Source organism: Sceloporus undulatus, chromosome 7, assembly GCF_019175285.1.
Source record: "Sceloporus undulatus isolate JIND9_A2432 ecotype Alabama chromosome 7, SceUnd_v1.1, whole genome shotgun sequence".
In the NCBI taxonomy this organism is placed as follows: domain Eukaryota; kingdom Metazoa; phylum Chordata; class Lepidosauria; order Squamata; family Phrynosomatidae; genus Sceloporus; species Sceloporus undulatus.
In genome coordinates, this window is record NC_056528.1 from 6098564 (window position 1) to 6115351 (window position 16788).

The 16788-nt window shown below is 42.8% G+C and overlaps 2 protein-coding genes across 5 annotated transcripts in view; one reads left to right on the plus strand and one right to left on the minus strand.

Moving 5' to 3' along the window:
* The window catches only part of PRKCZ (protein kinase C zeta), a 60064-nt gene extending 50825 nt beyond the window's left edge, over positions 1 to 9239 (plus strand). For all 4 annotated transcript variants that reach the window (XM_042479207.1, XM_042479209.1, XM_042479208.1 and 1 more), the window contains 8 exons: positions 233 to 319; positions 1419 to 1554; positions 2034 to 2121; positions 2943 to 3062; positions 3467 to 3546; positions 6143 to 6232; positions 6938 to 7053; positions 8982 to 9239. In XM_042479207.1, coding sequence (XP_042335141.1) covers positions 233 to 319; positions 1419 to 1554; positions 2034 to 2121; positions 2943 to 3062; positions 3467 to 3546; positions 6143 to 6232; positions 6938 to 7053; positions 8982 to 9069 — 805 coding nt within the window. In that variant the 3' untranslated portion in view covers positions 9070 to 9239. The remainder of the gene's footprint in view (positions 1 to 232; positions 320 to 1418; positions 1555 to 2033; positions 2122 to 2942; positions 3063 to 3466; positions 3547 to 6142; positions 6233 to 6937; positions 7054 to 8981) is intronic.
* A 5767-nt stretch (positions 9240 to 15006) lies between these two features.
* FAAP20 (FA core complex associated protein 20) overlaps positions 15007 to 16788 on the minus strand; it is a 3098-nt gene continuing 1316 nt past the window's right edge. Inside the window, exons 3-4 of the mRNA XM_042479230.1 lie at positions 15775 to 16061; positions 15007 to 15188 (exon numbers count right to left, since the gene is read on the minus strand). Coding sequence (XP_042335164.1) covers positions 15116 to 15188; positions 15775 to 16061 — 360 coding nt within the window. The 3' untranslated portion in view covers positions 15007 to 15115. The remainder of the gene's footprint in view (positions 15189 to 15774; positions 16062 to 16788) is intronic.

The window sequence follows — 16788 nt, forward strand, 5'->3', positions numbered from 1 at the left end:
ATGTTGATTTAGAAATGTTGCAGGTCTTTCTTGGAGAGCAAAGACCCTGCCCAAAATTGGGAGATAGGATGGATGTTCATGTGATGATGTTGGATATAGTTACTTTGGTGTTGTACTGAAAAGAGGTGGCTGCCCCTATGGGCATGGCATGAGAGCATTGAATGGTGAACAATGGCTTGTATGGGCAATTTCCTCAAGCCAAATAACCAGAACGTGTTTGTTATACTTCCAGGTTGTTTCTTGTTATAGAATACGTGAATGGGGGTGACCTTATGTTCCATATGCAACGACAAAGAAAACTCCCAGAAGAACATGCAAGGTATTTTTATGGCACCTAAAATAATTTGTTCTTTTATTTTTCCACTACTGTTCACTTATTTAAACCAGTTTATATGCTCTGAGGTTTTAGAAGCTCCTGTATTGGCTTAAGCAATTGATAATTTCACCCTAAGATTTATTCAGCATCCTTAATCCTGATCTATTAACTCTAAGAGTTTTGGTGCAGCAATCCTTCAGCCCCTGTTTTGGAACATCAGTCCTTTCCCAATGGGTATCTTTAGACTGGCATTGTCTGTTGGCCATATTGCCCTTTATTCCTGTGCTAAATTTGCCAAATTTTCAGCCCCTTAGTCTTCCACAGTTGCGCACCCTTGGTGCAGATTTCAAAGACATAGCCATGTTAGTCTGGAAAATCATTACGCAAAGGGATCTTGTAGCATCTTTGAGACTAAGTGAACAAAAAAAGCTGGTAGCATGAGCTTTCATAGACATGAGTCCCCTTCCTTAGATGGATGTTCGGAGTGGAGAATCAAGAGACAGACCTATATAATCTGTTCGTGTGTGAGAACGTCAATTCAAATTTGAAATTTGTGTGAGAGCATGTCAATTTCAATTCCATACATGCACCTGAGGAAGGAGGTTCAAGTCTACGAAAGCTCATGCTACTAACCTTTTTCTTTCAGTTAGGCCCGAAATACATGGACCAAATCAGATGAACGCCACTCCAGTGCCACGATCCGGTCCTTTGAATCAGATCAAAAAGGAGCGGAGATATGGCACTGGTTTGGGACCATGGTGGTGGTCCACTTCATGATAAGGCTATGCGGCCACTGTGGTCCCAACCTGATTGCATCCGGAGCAGCCTCTGGCCATACTTTACTAGCCATGTGCTTCAGCCCTTACTCTCAAAGGTGCTACAAGATCACTTTGCACCTTGATGTAGATGTTTATATAGTAACTATACCTCATTCATCTGGGAGATAAGCAGTGTATTTTTATTGTTGTTGTTCCGTTGTTGTCCCACACTGTCCAGCGAACTTTGCTTTTGGGGTAGCACAGAAGTGTCGTTCATCAGCAAGTAAAATTAAATGCAGCCCTTACATTGCTTTTGAAAGTATGAAATTTCATTTTTATTCAAGGTTTTATGCTGCTGAAATCTGTATAGCTCTCAACTTCCTACATGAGAGAGGCATCATCTACAGAGATTTAAAACTAGACAATGTTCTTCTGGATGCAGACGGTCATATCAAGTTAACAGATTATGGCATGTGCAAGGTAAATTTCCCTCTTCAGACTTAGGCAATGTCATTCGGCTAAGGTTTTATGGTATTGCACTTGGGGAGGTTCTCCTCACCTAGAGAAGACTCAAAAACAGTTGCCAGTTGCACACAGAATTGGGTGCACTGGGATCAGAGGAACAAATAAGTCAATGGTTCTCAAACTATGGGGTGGGTTCCCGGGAGGAGACACAAGGGTTGCTGAAGGGGGACATTCCTGTAAGCCAGTGATGGTGAACCTATGGCACGCGTGCCAGAGGTGGCACTCAGAGCCCTCTCTGTGGGCACACATGCTGTTGCCCTAGCACAGAGTTTGCAAGAGTTTCTTACTAGAAAGCCAGAGGGACGTGGCACTTTGCAATAAATAAGTGGGGTCTGGGCTGCAGTTTTGGGTATTCAGTCTGTAAAAGGTTCTCCATCACTGCTGTAGGCCATATTTATCTTTGCTAGGTGAATTGTGATGTTTTATTCCCGCAGGAAGGATTGGGTCCGGGTGACACTACAAGCACTTTCTGTGGAACACCAAATTACATTGCCCCAGAGATTCTACGAGGAGAAGAGTATGGTGAGTCGTTACACAGAGCTTGTAAAATGTTTGAATAAACAATTCAAAATAACTGTTGGTGCACTGCTTATTTTGTCTCTATGGATTTGCACCACTGGATAGAGACCAGATTCGTTGCAGGGTTTTTTATTTTAATTGTATAAGAATTGTTATATTGGCTTGACACTGGAAGCCAAATGACCATATGATTCAAAACCAGAAAAAGAACAGCTTGAGTCAATTTCAAAGGACCCTCAACCTCAAAGTACTGTTCTCTGGATTTATAAATGAATGCTGTTGACAGGTGTCATTCATAATAATTTTTCTATTTCCTTTTTAAACCCATGTATTACATTAACCACTAGTTTTCTTCCCTTGTACTTCACACTTGAAGGTGTAAAGAAGCAGAGATGGGATCACATTCGATCGCATCAAAACTGCTCAGTCTGAAAGCATTGTATTGTATTGTCTTTTAACTTGTTGACTATGGCCTGTTACAGACTGCCAAAATAAAGCTGCTTTGGGTCTCTTTGTAGGTATGCTATTTAAATGATCCATGCATCCTAAGAATCCGGAAGCTGCACCAAAGCTGCACTCCGGTGCTTAGGAATGGAGTGTGGCTTTGGCGCGACCTCCGGACTCTTATGACCCATGCATCATTTAAATAGCATACCTCCAAAGAGACCCAAAGCAGCTTTATTTTGGCAGTCTGTAACAGGCCTACTCTGTTAGGACACAAAGTCCTCATCAGTTTCTAATTCTTTTAACAAGGATGGGTATAAGCAACATGTGAAGCACTGGAACATTTTACTTGACAGTATGCTTCTTAACTCTCTTTGCAGGGTTCAGTGTGGACTGGTGGGCACTTGGTGTCCTCATGTTTGAAATGATGGCAGGAAGATCTCCCTTTGATATTATTACTGACAATCCAGATATGAATACAGAAGATTACCTCTTCCAAGGTATTGTAATACAATTTTTAAAACGTATATATGTGTATCAGATTTCTGCAACATGGCAAGGGCTGAATAGGTCATCAGGATAGCTCAGGACAAAATAGACAACAACATCCAATAATAAAAAGCTAGTATGCCCCACAATGTCAGAACATAAAGAAAGGGACCAGCCTTCTGCTTCCAAAAGAATCTCAGTTCTTGCTAGCTGTTTTTCTATCACTACTTCCCCTTCCCTCACATTTCTTCACCTGAATTGGACCATTTTTGTTCTCCATCAACATTCTCTCTCTACATAGCTTTCAGGGATAGATAACCTGCCTGTCCCTAATCTATTTAGTAACAAATAGTGGTACTTTTAATGTACTGGTATATCAAAAAAATAACATTTCCCCCCAAACTCCTTTGAACAGTTATCCTTGAAAAACCAATCCGAATTCCAAGATTCCTTTCTGTCAAGGCCTCTCACGTCTTGAAAGGTTTTTTAAATAAGGTAAGTTTTGCAGCTTCTTGTTTTCTGTTTCTTTGCTCTTTGTTAAACGAGAGAGTGGAATGACTTCTCACTGCTTCCTCTGTTAAAGCTATGGAGCAGCATTGTCTGAATTGGTTAGCTATTTCTCCTTTTTGAGGGAACAACAGTTTATACAAGTAGTACTTTTAACTGTCCCTCTATTACATATGAAGTGTGATCCTCATCCATGGCGACTCAGAGGCAGTTCCTACTGAATTCAATGAGGCTTTGCAGAAAGAAGTTACTTTCTCTCTCACTGTGATCCTCCAATTTTTGCTGTTTCCAATTCTTTTATGTGTTGCAATTCTTGGTCATTTGTGAAACAGAATAAATAGGAAAGAGTTATCTCCTCTTGCTTTTCTGGGAGGGCCAGAAAAAGCTCCCCTGCTGCCCTGAGAAGATGAAACTCAGTCTCATCGGCCTTCAAAAGACAATTAGAATTATCTAGGCTGCTACTGGTAACCTGGTCTTTGGCCATCTAAAATCATGAGGGTTTTCCCCCACTCCATCCCTTCCTATCCAAGTTTACTTAGATTAGGGATAGAGGTCTTCCTCAGCTTTGGGAGGAGTTAAGTCCTAGCAAGTACTCTTCTTCAGCATTTATGGGTTTTTTCCACCTCAGACTGGGATCTTGGTGGGACTCATTATTTTCCCAATAGGGAAGAGCAACTCAGGAGCCTTTTAGCCACTCAACATTTAGTTAAACTTAGTTGCTACAGAGCAGAAAGAGTATGTATTATCTGTTTTCTTTGCCATGCCCAGGAAGACTGGAGGCTGAGTGATCTTGGACATGGAATTCATGAGCAATTTCTGTACTTGTAGAAGTTCAGTTTGGGGAGACTGTCCACCAATGGCAGAGTCTGTCCACCTGGGAGATCTCCTGGCCTTTTCTCAGTCTGGCTTGAGACCTCCTAAAGGACTTCCCTTCACTTTTCCTGCAGTAGGACTCAATTTCAATACAAGGTTTTGCATTTTGCCTGTCACTAGCCACTAGGCCTATAACAAACATTTTGATGGACCAGCTGTTGGTCAGCTGTTCATGAAGTGAGTCTAGGTTTTTCTCTACTTTAGTTAGCTTGTTGGAACCAAACCAGAGGAGAGGTTGTCAAAACATGTGTCAGACTCCGTCGCCTGCCCTTCTTCATCATGGTGTTGTTGTCAACAGGATAAAAGTTCACTCCTATCCAGAGGCTGTAGCATCTGGGAGTAGTACTCAATACCCCCAACAGAAAATTGTCTTTCCCCCCCTCTCAGACAGACTACTGAGTTGTGTTTAGCAGGTCACGCCTCAGAAAGAAATACCCATACTGCCCCATTTATTCATTTAGAATATTTATATCCCACTTTTCAGCTGCAAAGGCTTTCAGAGCTGCTTACAACGCTAAAACCACTACTCCATGCTGACGCTCACTTTCTGAAGTAGCTCCTTCTAGAGGTTTCCAGGGAAGGAATTGTTGGAGCAGATGGAAAGCGTCAGCTCTTGGTGAGGTTGTGTCTTCTGTATGCAATAACTGTCTTGGAGACAATAGTTTTTTGTGGTTTTTTTTGGTCTATGTGGCCATGTTCTAGAAGAGTTTATTTCTGATGTTTCACCAGCATCTGTGGTTGGCATTTTCAGAGAATGCTGACTTGTATATATATTGTGCAACCCTGGGTAAGGAGAAGTGATTCTCATCTGTGTATTGTAGCAGACACTAATCCTCTTTTGCATATCCTCCCACCCTGAGGCCCTGCCATCAGCCACAGAACAATACACAGATTAACATGGGAATCGCTCCTCCTTACCCAGGGTCACACAGTATATATATATATACCCCACTCTCTTCCATGCCAGCATTCTCTGAAGACGCCAGCCACAGATGCTGGCGAAACGTCAGGAAGAAACTCTTCCAGAACATGGCCACATAGCCCAAAAACCCCACAAAAAACTATGTCCTGGAGACAATCTGGGAGAGCTGCTTCCAGTTAGCCACCTCTGGAGGATACTTGTAGGGCAGCCACTTGGGTTAATCCCACCATCCTCATGTGGCATCACAATACTGGCATTTGGTTGAAGTATTCCTCAGCAGGCCCATCCACAGGAGATGCTCCTCTTGGATATCACTCAGTGTTGGCTCCACGTCCGGAAAAGAAGATGTCCTAATAGCCAGGACATGGATGCGAAAGTCTCACTCTTGTGTAAGATTATTGTTGTTGTGTTAGGGTATTCTGGGGAACATACACATTTGCATGAGTCCCTGCTAGGTAGCTAGGGCTTCCTTAGCCACTGCCCCATGCAATGTTGTCTTCATGTTAAAAGGATTGTTACTAATGTTCAATGTTGCATGAGGTTTTGGTTCTGAGCAACTGTTTTATTTCTACTACCGAAGCCCAATTCTGTGGCCAAAGGGGATTTCCTCCTCTTAGAGTGGAAATGGAGTATTGTGTTGGTTCTGCCTTCTCTGGCAGGAGGAGTTAACCATTTTCTGTTAGATTTGTTGTCTGCCGAAGGATGCTTTCAATTTCTAGGTGTGCATGTGTGTTTTCCTTATATATAGCCATCATGTAATGACGAAAGTAATATTGTTCTTGCCCCTAGGATCCCAAAGAGAGGCTAGGATGCCAGCCGCAAACCGGATTTTCTGATATAAAGTCTCACACATTCTTTCGCAGCATAGATTGGGATATGGTAAAGCTCTCCCCCCCCCCCTTCATTTGTTTTACCTGTCATGGTGATACTTTTTAGTTGGAAATGAATGTACAAACCATTCACATAAATGTGCTAAACGTCTGCCAAAAAATCAGTTCTTGAACATAGATAGAAATGTTGCTGCAGGACTAAAACCGCTGCAGAAAAAGCTGAGTGTCACTTATAGCCTTTTCACTAAAACGATCAATAAACATTGACTAGTGTCTTGCTTCCAATCATGGAGGGTTGAATGACAGCACTAAAGATTCAAAGGCTCAGTTCAGACTTCACACAAAATGATCTTTTATACTAACACAGGGCTGAGTGGAAGTCTTCCCCCAAAAACTTCGTATCTAGTCTTCCCTCTACAGCAGTGGTTCCCAAGCTTTGGTCCTCCAGATGATTTGGACTTCGGCTCCCATAATTCCTGACTGTTTGACCAACTTGGCTGGGGCTTCTGGGATCTGACATCCCAAACAAATGGTGGGCCATAGGTTGGGAACCACTACTCTGCAGTGATAAAGGGGAAAATTCTCAAAACACGAGTCGCCATACCCTGCATCACACACATTTAGCCTTGTTTAATTTACTAATGAACATGCTGGGACTATATGTATAGTACCATGTTAACCAGTTCTGTATTCAGTTCACTTGCTTTTTAATAATGATTGATCCTCCCAATTCTTTCTCCTCACCCCCGTTCAGCTGGAGAAGAAGCAGGCAACCCCACCATTTCAGCCTCAGATCACAGATGATTATGGTTTGGATAACTTTGATACCCAGTTCACCAGCGAACCTGTACAGCTAACTCCAGATGATGAGTATGTTTTACTTTTGTTAAATGCACTGTCCCAAAAGTATATATATCTGTTATGCAGAACTTCAGCAGGGTGCAGATATGGGTTTAGTTGCTGTTGTTGTCGTGTGCCTTCAAGTTGTTTCCCGCTTAGGGCGACCCTAAGGCAAACCCTTGGCAAAATTTCTTCAGAGGAGGTTTGCCCTTGCCTTCCCCTGAGGCTGAGAGCATGCAACTTGCCCAAGATCACCCAATGGGTTTTATGGCCAAGTAGGGAATCGAACCCTGGTCTTGCCTACGTTCTCCCAATGGGTTTCATGGCCAAGTAGGGAATCGAACCCTGGTCTTGCCTACGTTCACCCAGTGGGTTTTATGGCTGAACTGGGAATTGAACCCTGGTCTCCAGAGTCATAGTCCAACACTCAAACCACAACGCTACGCTGGCTCAATTTGGATTTCCAGACAGTAAAGAGCCCTTGTTGTATTAATGCTCGAATGCTGATAAATCAGGTTCAACAGAGCAAGCAGGGCATTAGATCCAAAGGAAAAGGCTTCTGAAGACTATAAGGAAATATCTACTTGTATGGAAAAGTAGCAAAGCACCTTTCACCACTTGATGCTTCTTGCTTGAATGGTCTTTGAAATGAGAATGTATATTAAAATGTATATTTAATGTATATTTAAAACATACCATTTTAAAACTAGAGGATAGGAAGCAAAGAGCCTGCGTTAGAGCTTTTCACCCATGATAACTGCCCTTTCACATAGTAGGTCCTTGTCGACATTGCCATTGCGTCACAAACAACCAGAACAGATTTGCAATGTCTGATTTTGATAGTATTTTCTAATGACAAGTTCCCTTTGAACTGATAACTAAGACTTTGGCAAGAGATTTGGAGATGGTGTTTAGAGCCATGCTGTTGTCCTTGGTCACTTCATGGATTTCCAGAGGGATTGTCGTCTTCAGCAGCAAACAGAATCAAGGCCCTGGAAGCTGAATGAGCATAGAATCATAGATGTTGACAGAATCATAGAGTTGGACTGGAACAGTAATAGGAAGTCTATTGCAAGAGTGTGCAACCCTAATGAGTGCAAATAGGAGTTTTGCAGCACCTTGAAGACCAACAAATTAGAGCATAAACCTTTGTGAACTATATAGTCTATTTCATCAGATGCATGATATGTCATTGTGAGTTACAGGTGATAGATACAGTGCGCTCTTGCCATACTCGGCTTTCAGCTTATGCTGAAGCCGCGTGATGGAAGCAGTAATGGCGCGTGCACCATGTGCATGAGTCTAATTGTTTTCAATGGGACTCAAGCATATGCAGTGTTTCCCTTACATGGGGGCTGTGTGTGTCCTGGAATGGATCCTTGCATAAGGGAAGGGCCGACTGTACGTAAGCAGTGGGGGATAGTGCCTATAGATGGGTGAGAAGAAAACGAGTGTTCAGTTTTGTGAATATCCATTGCTAATACAGTTGGTCCTCCACATTTGCGGCTTTGATTAACATGTTCTCTCTAAGAATCTCTCGGTCCTCCAGCGCAACTCTGCCAGAGGTTGAGCATGGAGTTGTGCTGGGGAATGCTTTCTGCATTCCATGAACCCCGCTATTAGAATTCTCCTGTTTAGCTCAAGGCAACATTTCAAGCATTGAAATGGATGATATGCATGTTTTTGAGGTGCTGCACTGCTGTGTTTTCATTCAGTGGGATTGGACACATTCTGCCACTATTTCAGCGCTGTGGGTTTGCTCCACAAGGGAAGAAACTGCTTCCAGAGGTAAATGTGACTGACTAGGCTTGGCTTCCTTCCTTTTCTGGAAGGGATGGATTTCAGTACTCTGGTCCATGTTTCTGAAGTGGGCAGATTATATCAGTCGGACTATAGAGTGTGTTATGCAAGTTGTAAACCAAAGTGAATTACGACGCGTGTCTGTCTTCCATTTGCAGAGACGTAATAAAGAGAATAGACCAGTCGGAGTTTGAAGGATTCGAATACATTAACCCGTTGTTTCTGTCAACCGAGGAGACGGTATGAGGAGAGAACAAGGACTCTACGCCGAGGATGAACAAATGTGAACGAACTTTGGCATTTAATTCTAACAACAGTAATATGCATGCAAGGCTGGATTAAACTGTAAGGTTTGGAGTGGAGGCAAATGATGAGAAAAAAATTGCTGCTGAAACATAATAAAACAAATGATTTTGGTGAGTGTCTTCCTCTATTTTTTAAAACAAAAAAGAAATGTTTGGGGGCACTGACAGAAAGAAATCTACGTTTCGTGCCTATTATATCAAGGACCGGTGTTTGGTTGCATCCTTGGAAGAGAGAGATTCAAACCCATTTTTGATGGATGCAGTGACCTACTCAGACAGAGAAGCATCCAGAATAGTTAGCGGCGTTGAAGCTTACTTTAGATGCCTTCTTTCGCAAGCGGTACCTACCTTAAAGGTTAGTTTACATACATGCATACAGATAGGTATGTCTGTACGTAAAGAAATGAAAAGGAGTTGTGTTTTATTGGCAATCTTGGATGGATTTGGGTACAGTATCGAAGTGCCTAAATGGATAAAACTACATTACAATGGTTCCATATTTGGAACACTTGAAAAACCCTGGTTGTTGAGAGCAAAAATAAGTATTGTACACATAGAACATGTAACTAACAGCTGCTATCTAGCTTTGAGACCAAGCTCAGCAATAATAATAATGACGATGACGACAACTCCAAATTGCAATTGATCCCTTAAAATGTGGCGACAAATGATCCAAAAGTCATTCGAAAACTAAAATTTGCACATTAGATTTCCGAAACTATTTGAGCAGTGCCTACGATGTCTTGTGTTGTGTACTAGATTTTTGAATAATATTTTTATCAATGCAATATTCGGAAGGAATGGCGGAAGTATAATGGATCATAGCCTTAAAGTTTAAAAAAAGAAATCCATCAACTTATTACATTTTTACTGATAAAGCACACCTCCTCCTTCGAACAAAACAACCCTGTCTGCTTTGAAATGTCCAGCATGTTACCATTGACTAGCTCTAGAAAGAGCGCATTTTGGTACATGCAACACATTTCAGGAACTTAGTGATGTTAGCGAACTTAGAAAACGGACAAATATTGTATGAATATAGAAATATGTCCATGTTTCCTCTTTTGGAAACTGAGGGATGTTTTGCATCAGGTTGTCAGCTTAGACATTTTTAAGTGTCAGTTCATTTGGGCACAAACAAGTGCGCATTGCTGTCTGCAACATTTCAGCATTACCTGCCTTTTTATGAGCAGTATTGGTTTCTTTTTTCAGCGCCGTCGCGTAGCTTGTAGTTGTGGAGAAAACTCTGCCGAAAGGAGAGAAAAACAAACGCAGTGTTGCCAGGATATCTCGCCCAATTTGGTCCCAAACGCAAGGTAACTTGCAGCCATTTCCACGTTGCTTTTATCGTATAGGTTTCTCAGGGCGCAGCATTGCATTTCGGTGCTGAACATGACATCCCATGTGCGTTCTTCAAGTCCATGAGGTGCTAGGACCAGACTGCCAAATCATGGTATTGAAAAACCATTCCCAAGAACCACCGGTTTCATTTTATACGTCCCTCGCCTTGGCCACTGAATTAACACGCATCTGTGCTAATTCGGGTTTATTAATCCCATCCAGAAACGTGGAAGGTTGCTGTCTGGGCTGGTTCTTTTGCTTGCTTGCGTGTGTGTGTGTGTGTGTGTGTGTGTGTGTGTGTGTGTGTGTGTGTGTATATATATATATATACACATAGTATTTATTATTTATTATATTTTAATATTGTCTAACCAGCACTAAGTAATTCAGTTAAGAGTAATGGGGTTTGGAGGCTCCGTTACCAAGGTCCAAAACACGCTGCAGAAATAATCCAGTTCATTTTATATTTATGGATTTCCAGGGTTTATATCCCAGCTTTCTCCACATTTCAAGGCGGGTTTGAGACCACTTCTTTGCAGACCAAATACTCAATCCAGTTTGAGACCACTTATTATGAGGCCAAATAATCCACTTTAAATGCCCTGAGTTTAGTGCTATGGAATTTTAGGAACAGTAGTTGTTTTTCAATTGAAAATACACACATTTCAACAAAGGTTGCATATTTATGCATTCATGTAATGTTAAACACTGAATTTCTGAGAACTTAATGTCTAATTAACAATTTGTAAGCTGCTCTGATAGCCTTTTGGCTGAAGAGCGGGATATAAATAAATAAGTAGTAATAATTTGCCAATGAACACGATTCGCCGACTTTTAACAATCAGAAAATAAGGGTCACGAAATCGGAGAATATAATAATAATAATAATAATTCTCCAATTTCGTGACCCTTATTTTCTGATTGTTAAAGTCGGTGAATTGTGATCATTGGCATATAATACAACGGTTTTGGATCGAATACATCTAATCGTAAGTAGCTTTTTGTCTTCTATTGTGGCACCAGAGCACTCCGACAGTTCCCAGGATTCCCTAGCATTGAGCCAGGGCAGTTATAGCAGTCTCAAACTGGATTATTCCTGCAGTGTGTCTTGGACCCAAGTCGGCTAGCGGAAGACAAACCCCCATTTTGTTTTTCGACGTCTCCACTAGTGGTTTCGACCCTTTCTCAGTTTTATTCAGCGCACCTTGAATGTCCTCGGTTTCTTTATTTGCAGCTGAGCAGTTGGCAATAGGACCTATAGATACCATGGTTCTGCGGCAAAGGATTGCCCCGCATTCCTGTAGTAATAGAACATTAGACTTACGAATAGTGGAACAGAGAATAAACCAAGTCCTTGATACATGTACAATTTAAGGCATTTACAATATTGCTGTGTTGCCAAATACGTTGCTGGTTACAAGTCAGTCGCTCCTGCGCAAGTGTATCTGACTAATGTTCTGACGAAGGGGAATTTTTTTATATACATATATATAAAGATCTTGTTTTATAAATTTAAAGAGAAAAATGAAGGATGTAATTAAATGTGTGGTTTAAAAGAGATCCTAATATATTGCAGATTGATCCGGCGATGATTATAATTGTCTTTAAAGTATGTAAATGAAATGTAAATGAAGACACACTAGCTAATTTAACGATTGTACAACAGTAAATAACGTTCTTGTAGTTTTGTATACTTAACTTAGTTGAGATCTTTGGCCAGTTTTATTTGTGCAAAAGATGGTATACTAACCCGTAAAAACCCGCTAAGATCATTTATATTCTTGCACATCTATTAAAAGACTTTAACGGAGGGGAAAACAAATCCGTTTCACTAAGCGAAAGTTACCGATATGATTTGTTTCGTCTGAATATAGATATAACATTTCTACTCATGTTTACTCAGAGGTAAAGTGAAATGAATCCCACCTTTTCCATGTGCCAAAAGTACTGCAGTGCGCTGTTTTAAAGGAACAGTGACAGATAAAAAAGCAGAGCTTGTATTTTTTACCGTTATTTAATGTTTAAATACATTTTAGTGATTTATACTGGTAAAATCCTGATTTCTTTTTTCCCCTTGCTGTAAAGGTAATAAATCTGTCCTGTACCAGATGCGGAATTGAGAAGAGTTATTACTACTTTGCACTACAACTCCCAGGATCCTGGCTGTATGTGGGGGGGATTCTGGGACTAGTAGTCTAAAAATAAGCTTCCGAAGCTCTGTCTGCCTTCCTGTTAGTACACTTGTACTAAACCTGTCAATGTGCTTGTGGATCTATACAGCAAAATTCATGACTTTGTGTATCTGAACGAAGTGCATTTTACAAATGCAGTTCTCTGAATAAACACACGGGCATTTCAATAGGGGAGAACATTTGACTCCATTTCTTGTATTGGAAGCTTTTCATGATATGTAATTTAAAGCACATTCTGCCTCGAGCGCTATTTAGTTTTCAGCAAAAGTTAATTATTGGTGATCTCCTTCCTCCCCACTCCAAAAAATCCTAACAAATAGATATACAGCCACCCCTCCTTTTTCACAGACAATCCATTCCGGACCCCCTCGCGAAAATGGAGTTTCGCCTATATTCAAACCCATTCTCTCCATTCGTCCCTCAGACCCCCCATTCCTCCCCTCCATCGTCCCTCCCAACATCCCCATTTCTCCCTCACCATTTGTCCCCTCAACACATCCCATTATCTCCCTCCATTCGTCCTTCGCGCACATCCCATTCGTCCCTCCATTCGTCCCTTTTCGCCCATCCCATTGCCTCCATTCCATTCCATCCCATCAACGCATCCCAATTCCTCCCCATTCGTCCCTCACGCATCCATTCTTCCATTCGTCCCTACACGCATCCCCATCCTCCCTCCATTCTTCACCTCGCCGCACATCACCATTCGTCCCTCCATTTTCGTCCCTCACGCAATCCCCATGTCGTCCCTCCATTCGTCCCTTCGCGCCCATCCCATTCCTCCCTCCATTCCGTTCCCTGCACGCATCCCATTCCCCCTCCATTCCCGTCCCATCACGCCATCCACCATTTCCTGTTTCCCATTCGTCCCTCCTCACGCATCCCATTCCTCCTCCATTCTCCCTCCCGCATCCCCCATTCTCCCTCCATTGTCCCTCCACGCATCCCATTCCCCTACATTCGTCCCGCACACATCCCCATTCCTCCCTCCATTTGTCCCTCCCACGCATCCCATTCGTCCCTCCATTCGTCTGTGCGCGCATCCTTTCGTCCCTCGCGCCCCCCATCCCATTCCCCTCCATTTGTGCCTCGCGCATCCCATTCCTCCCTCCATTTTGTCCCTCGCGCAATCCCCATTCCTCCCCTCCATTTGTCCCGCGCGCATCCCATTCCTCCCTCCATTTGTCCCTCGCGCATCCCATTCTCCCTCCTTTGTCCCTACGGCATCCCCTTCCCCCTCATTTGTCCCTCGCGCATCCCATTCCTCCCCCATTCGTCCCTCGCGCATCCCATTTCTCCCTCACATTTTGTCCCTCGCGCATCCCATTCCTCCCTCCATTTGTCCCTCGCGCATCCCATTCCTCCCTCCATTGTCCTCCCGCGCATCCCATTCCTCCCTCCATTTTGTCCCTCGGCACATCCATTCCTCCCTCCATTCGTCCCTCGCGGCATCCCATTCCTCCTCCAATTCGTCCCTCGCGCCCCAGCCCATTCCTCCCTCCATTCGTCCCTCACGCATAAGAAAGGGTCGCGGATCCGAAGACTGCAAGAATGGCGACCGTACTTGTTTCTTCATTTTACAGTATCTGTGCCGCCAATAGTCCATAACAAATATTTGATTAGAATAAGGTAGGAATAAGCAAGACCCAACACCTCCAGTTGGCAAAGCCAATTGTGAAGAACTCTGGGAGTTCCCATCCAACAGTATGTAGAGGCCTGCATTAGTACTGTTTTGCCAACACTGTTGCCAAATACGCACCCGGACTGCCATAGTATTTCCACAGTGATAAGAATAGGATACAAGTGGTCCCTCCACATTCACTGTGGTTGGGAGCACAGGACCTCTGTGAAAGTGGGAAACCTGTACATAACAAAATCATTGTGGTTTTACCTGACACAACACCTCTCTAGGAATATCTAGATCTTCCATTGCAACTCTGTGGTCAGAATCTGCTGGTCATTGACCATAGAATTGCACTGGAGGAGCTACAAATGCCTAGTGGAGTGTTCTCTCTAGGAATCTCTCGGTCTTTCAGTGCAACCTTTAGTTAAAGTTGACCATAGAGTTACACCAGAGGAGCTACAAATGTTTAGTAGAATATCTTCTCTAGGAATCTGACCATAGAGTTACACCGGAGGAGCTACAAATGCCTAGTGGAGTGTTCTCTCTAGGAATCTCTAGGTCTTTCAGTGCAACCTTTGGTTAAAGTTGACCATAGAGTTGCGCTGGAGGATCTAGATATTCCTAGAGAGGATATATTAATACAATCCGTGAGTAACCAAATCAGTAAATGGGGAGGGACAACTGTATACACTAATGAATGGGAAATTACCACCTCAACAAATTTTTAAATAGCACAAGAACTTCATTTTTAAATTTGTTGCTACATGGTTTACTGTCGCCAATTTCCACAACTCTCAGCATTGTCGGTTCTCGCGGAGCTTTGTTCTTGGTCACCACACGACGTCATCTGTGCTTTCCGATAAACACTGGCTCAGATGACTATCGACCTCCAGTCCTGACCACCTGCAAGTCAGAGAAGTAGCGAAAGCGTCAGAGCTGCAGATTAAAAACCAGAAGGCATTTCTAGACAATTTGGCAAGGGTCTGATTCTTCAGTAGGATGGTTTATGTAGTCCTGAATGCTATGGAGGAAAGGTGAGGCAACAATATGTCTTGAGCTTGCCACCTTTCCAAGAGAGGAGCCTCCCAAAGTACATCTGCTTTGAGCCACAAAGGCTTTTTTCTCTTCTGCCAAGGCAGGACCAACATCGTCTTCCAAGGAAGAAGAGGGTCTGCTGCATTTTGTTGCTGTTGCTGTGTGCCTTCAAGTTATTTATGGCGACCCTAAATTTGTTCAGAGGTTTGCCAATGTCTTCCCCTGAGGCTGAGAGCATGTCACTTTACCAAGTTCATGGCTTGGAATCGGACTCTGGTCTCAAAGTGCACAAATGCTACCTTGCACTCATTACCTGTAACCTATTTTTGTACAGCAAGTGTCTTGGACAATGTTTCTCATTTCGTCTCTGACGCAGACGGTGCAAATGCATGCAACTCATAGATTTAATGTTCACCTGAAACAGCAACTCAAGCAACATAGCAGCTTTACTTACGTTCCAGGAAAGCGCATCTGACACAGAGGACACTTTTCCAGAGTGGGATGCTCTGTTTTTTCCTGGCCGCTGAAACTAGCCAAACAAGGGTCTCGCGAAGGTAACGTTGAGGCAGACTCATTCAACGAAGAACCGCCTTGTAGAAGAGTATCATCACTGGATGGGTTTCCCCTTCCGTTTTCTCTTCTGCTTTGTCTTTGGTAGACTGGAAATGGAAACCACTGAAACGCTTTCGTTCCGGCGTTAAATGCTTCTGGTTCTGCCTCAGGGTTTGCAGTTTGAGATCTCTGCAACACACCAAAAAATCAAATTTTAAGCAATCTAAACATCCCTTCAGCATTTAATATTGAAAAGCCAATATGCTGGATCTGAATGTGAGAGCTTCAGCTTCGGATAGTTCAACAAATACGGGCTCTGAATAAAGACCTCTTCTCCAGTGATTCTGGGGAAAGGGTTATCATTACTACTTCTTCACTGCCCAGCATGGTTCTTTAACAGATCACTATTGCTGCTTCCGCATTGTTAGAAATAAAACAGTTTAATGCCGCTTGAATTTCCACGGCTCAATGCTATGAGGATTTGTAGTTTGGTAAGGCACCAGAGACAAAAATCCCATAGCACTGAGCCATGGCAGTTAAAGTGGTCTCAAACTGCTTTATTTCTGCAGTGTGGGCTTCTGCTTAGTCTTCAGACCAAACTGCAAGCGACCCCCTTTGTTCTCACATTGAGGACGCTTCCTAATTCTGTCTCCTGGGTCCAAAGTTCAACCTATACCTTGTAGTACATATAAATTTTAATTCTGGATCCCATCTGACTTTGGAAGCTAAGCAGGGTCAAATCTGGTTAGTACTTGGATGAGAGACTGCTAGCGAATACCAGTTCCGAGTCTTCCTTGCCTAAAGTTGATAGGTGATGAAGGCACATATATACGCACACCTTTGTTAGCAGCCTAAAGCATCGCTACACATAGAATCCTAGAGTTGGAAGAGACCCCAAGAAGGGCCCTGATCCAGC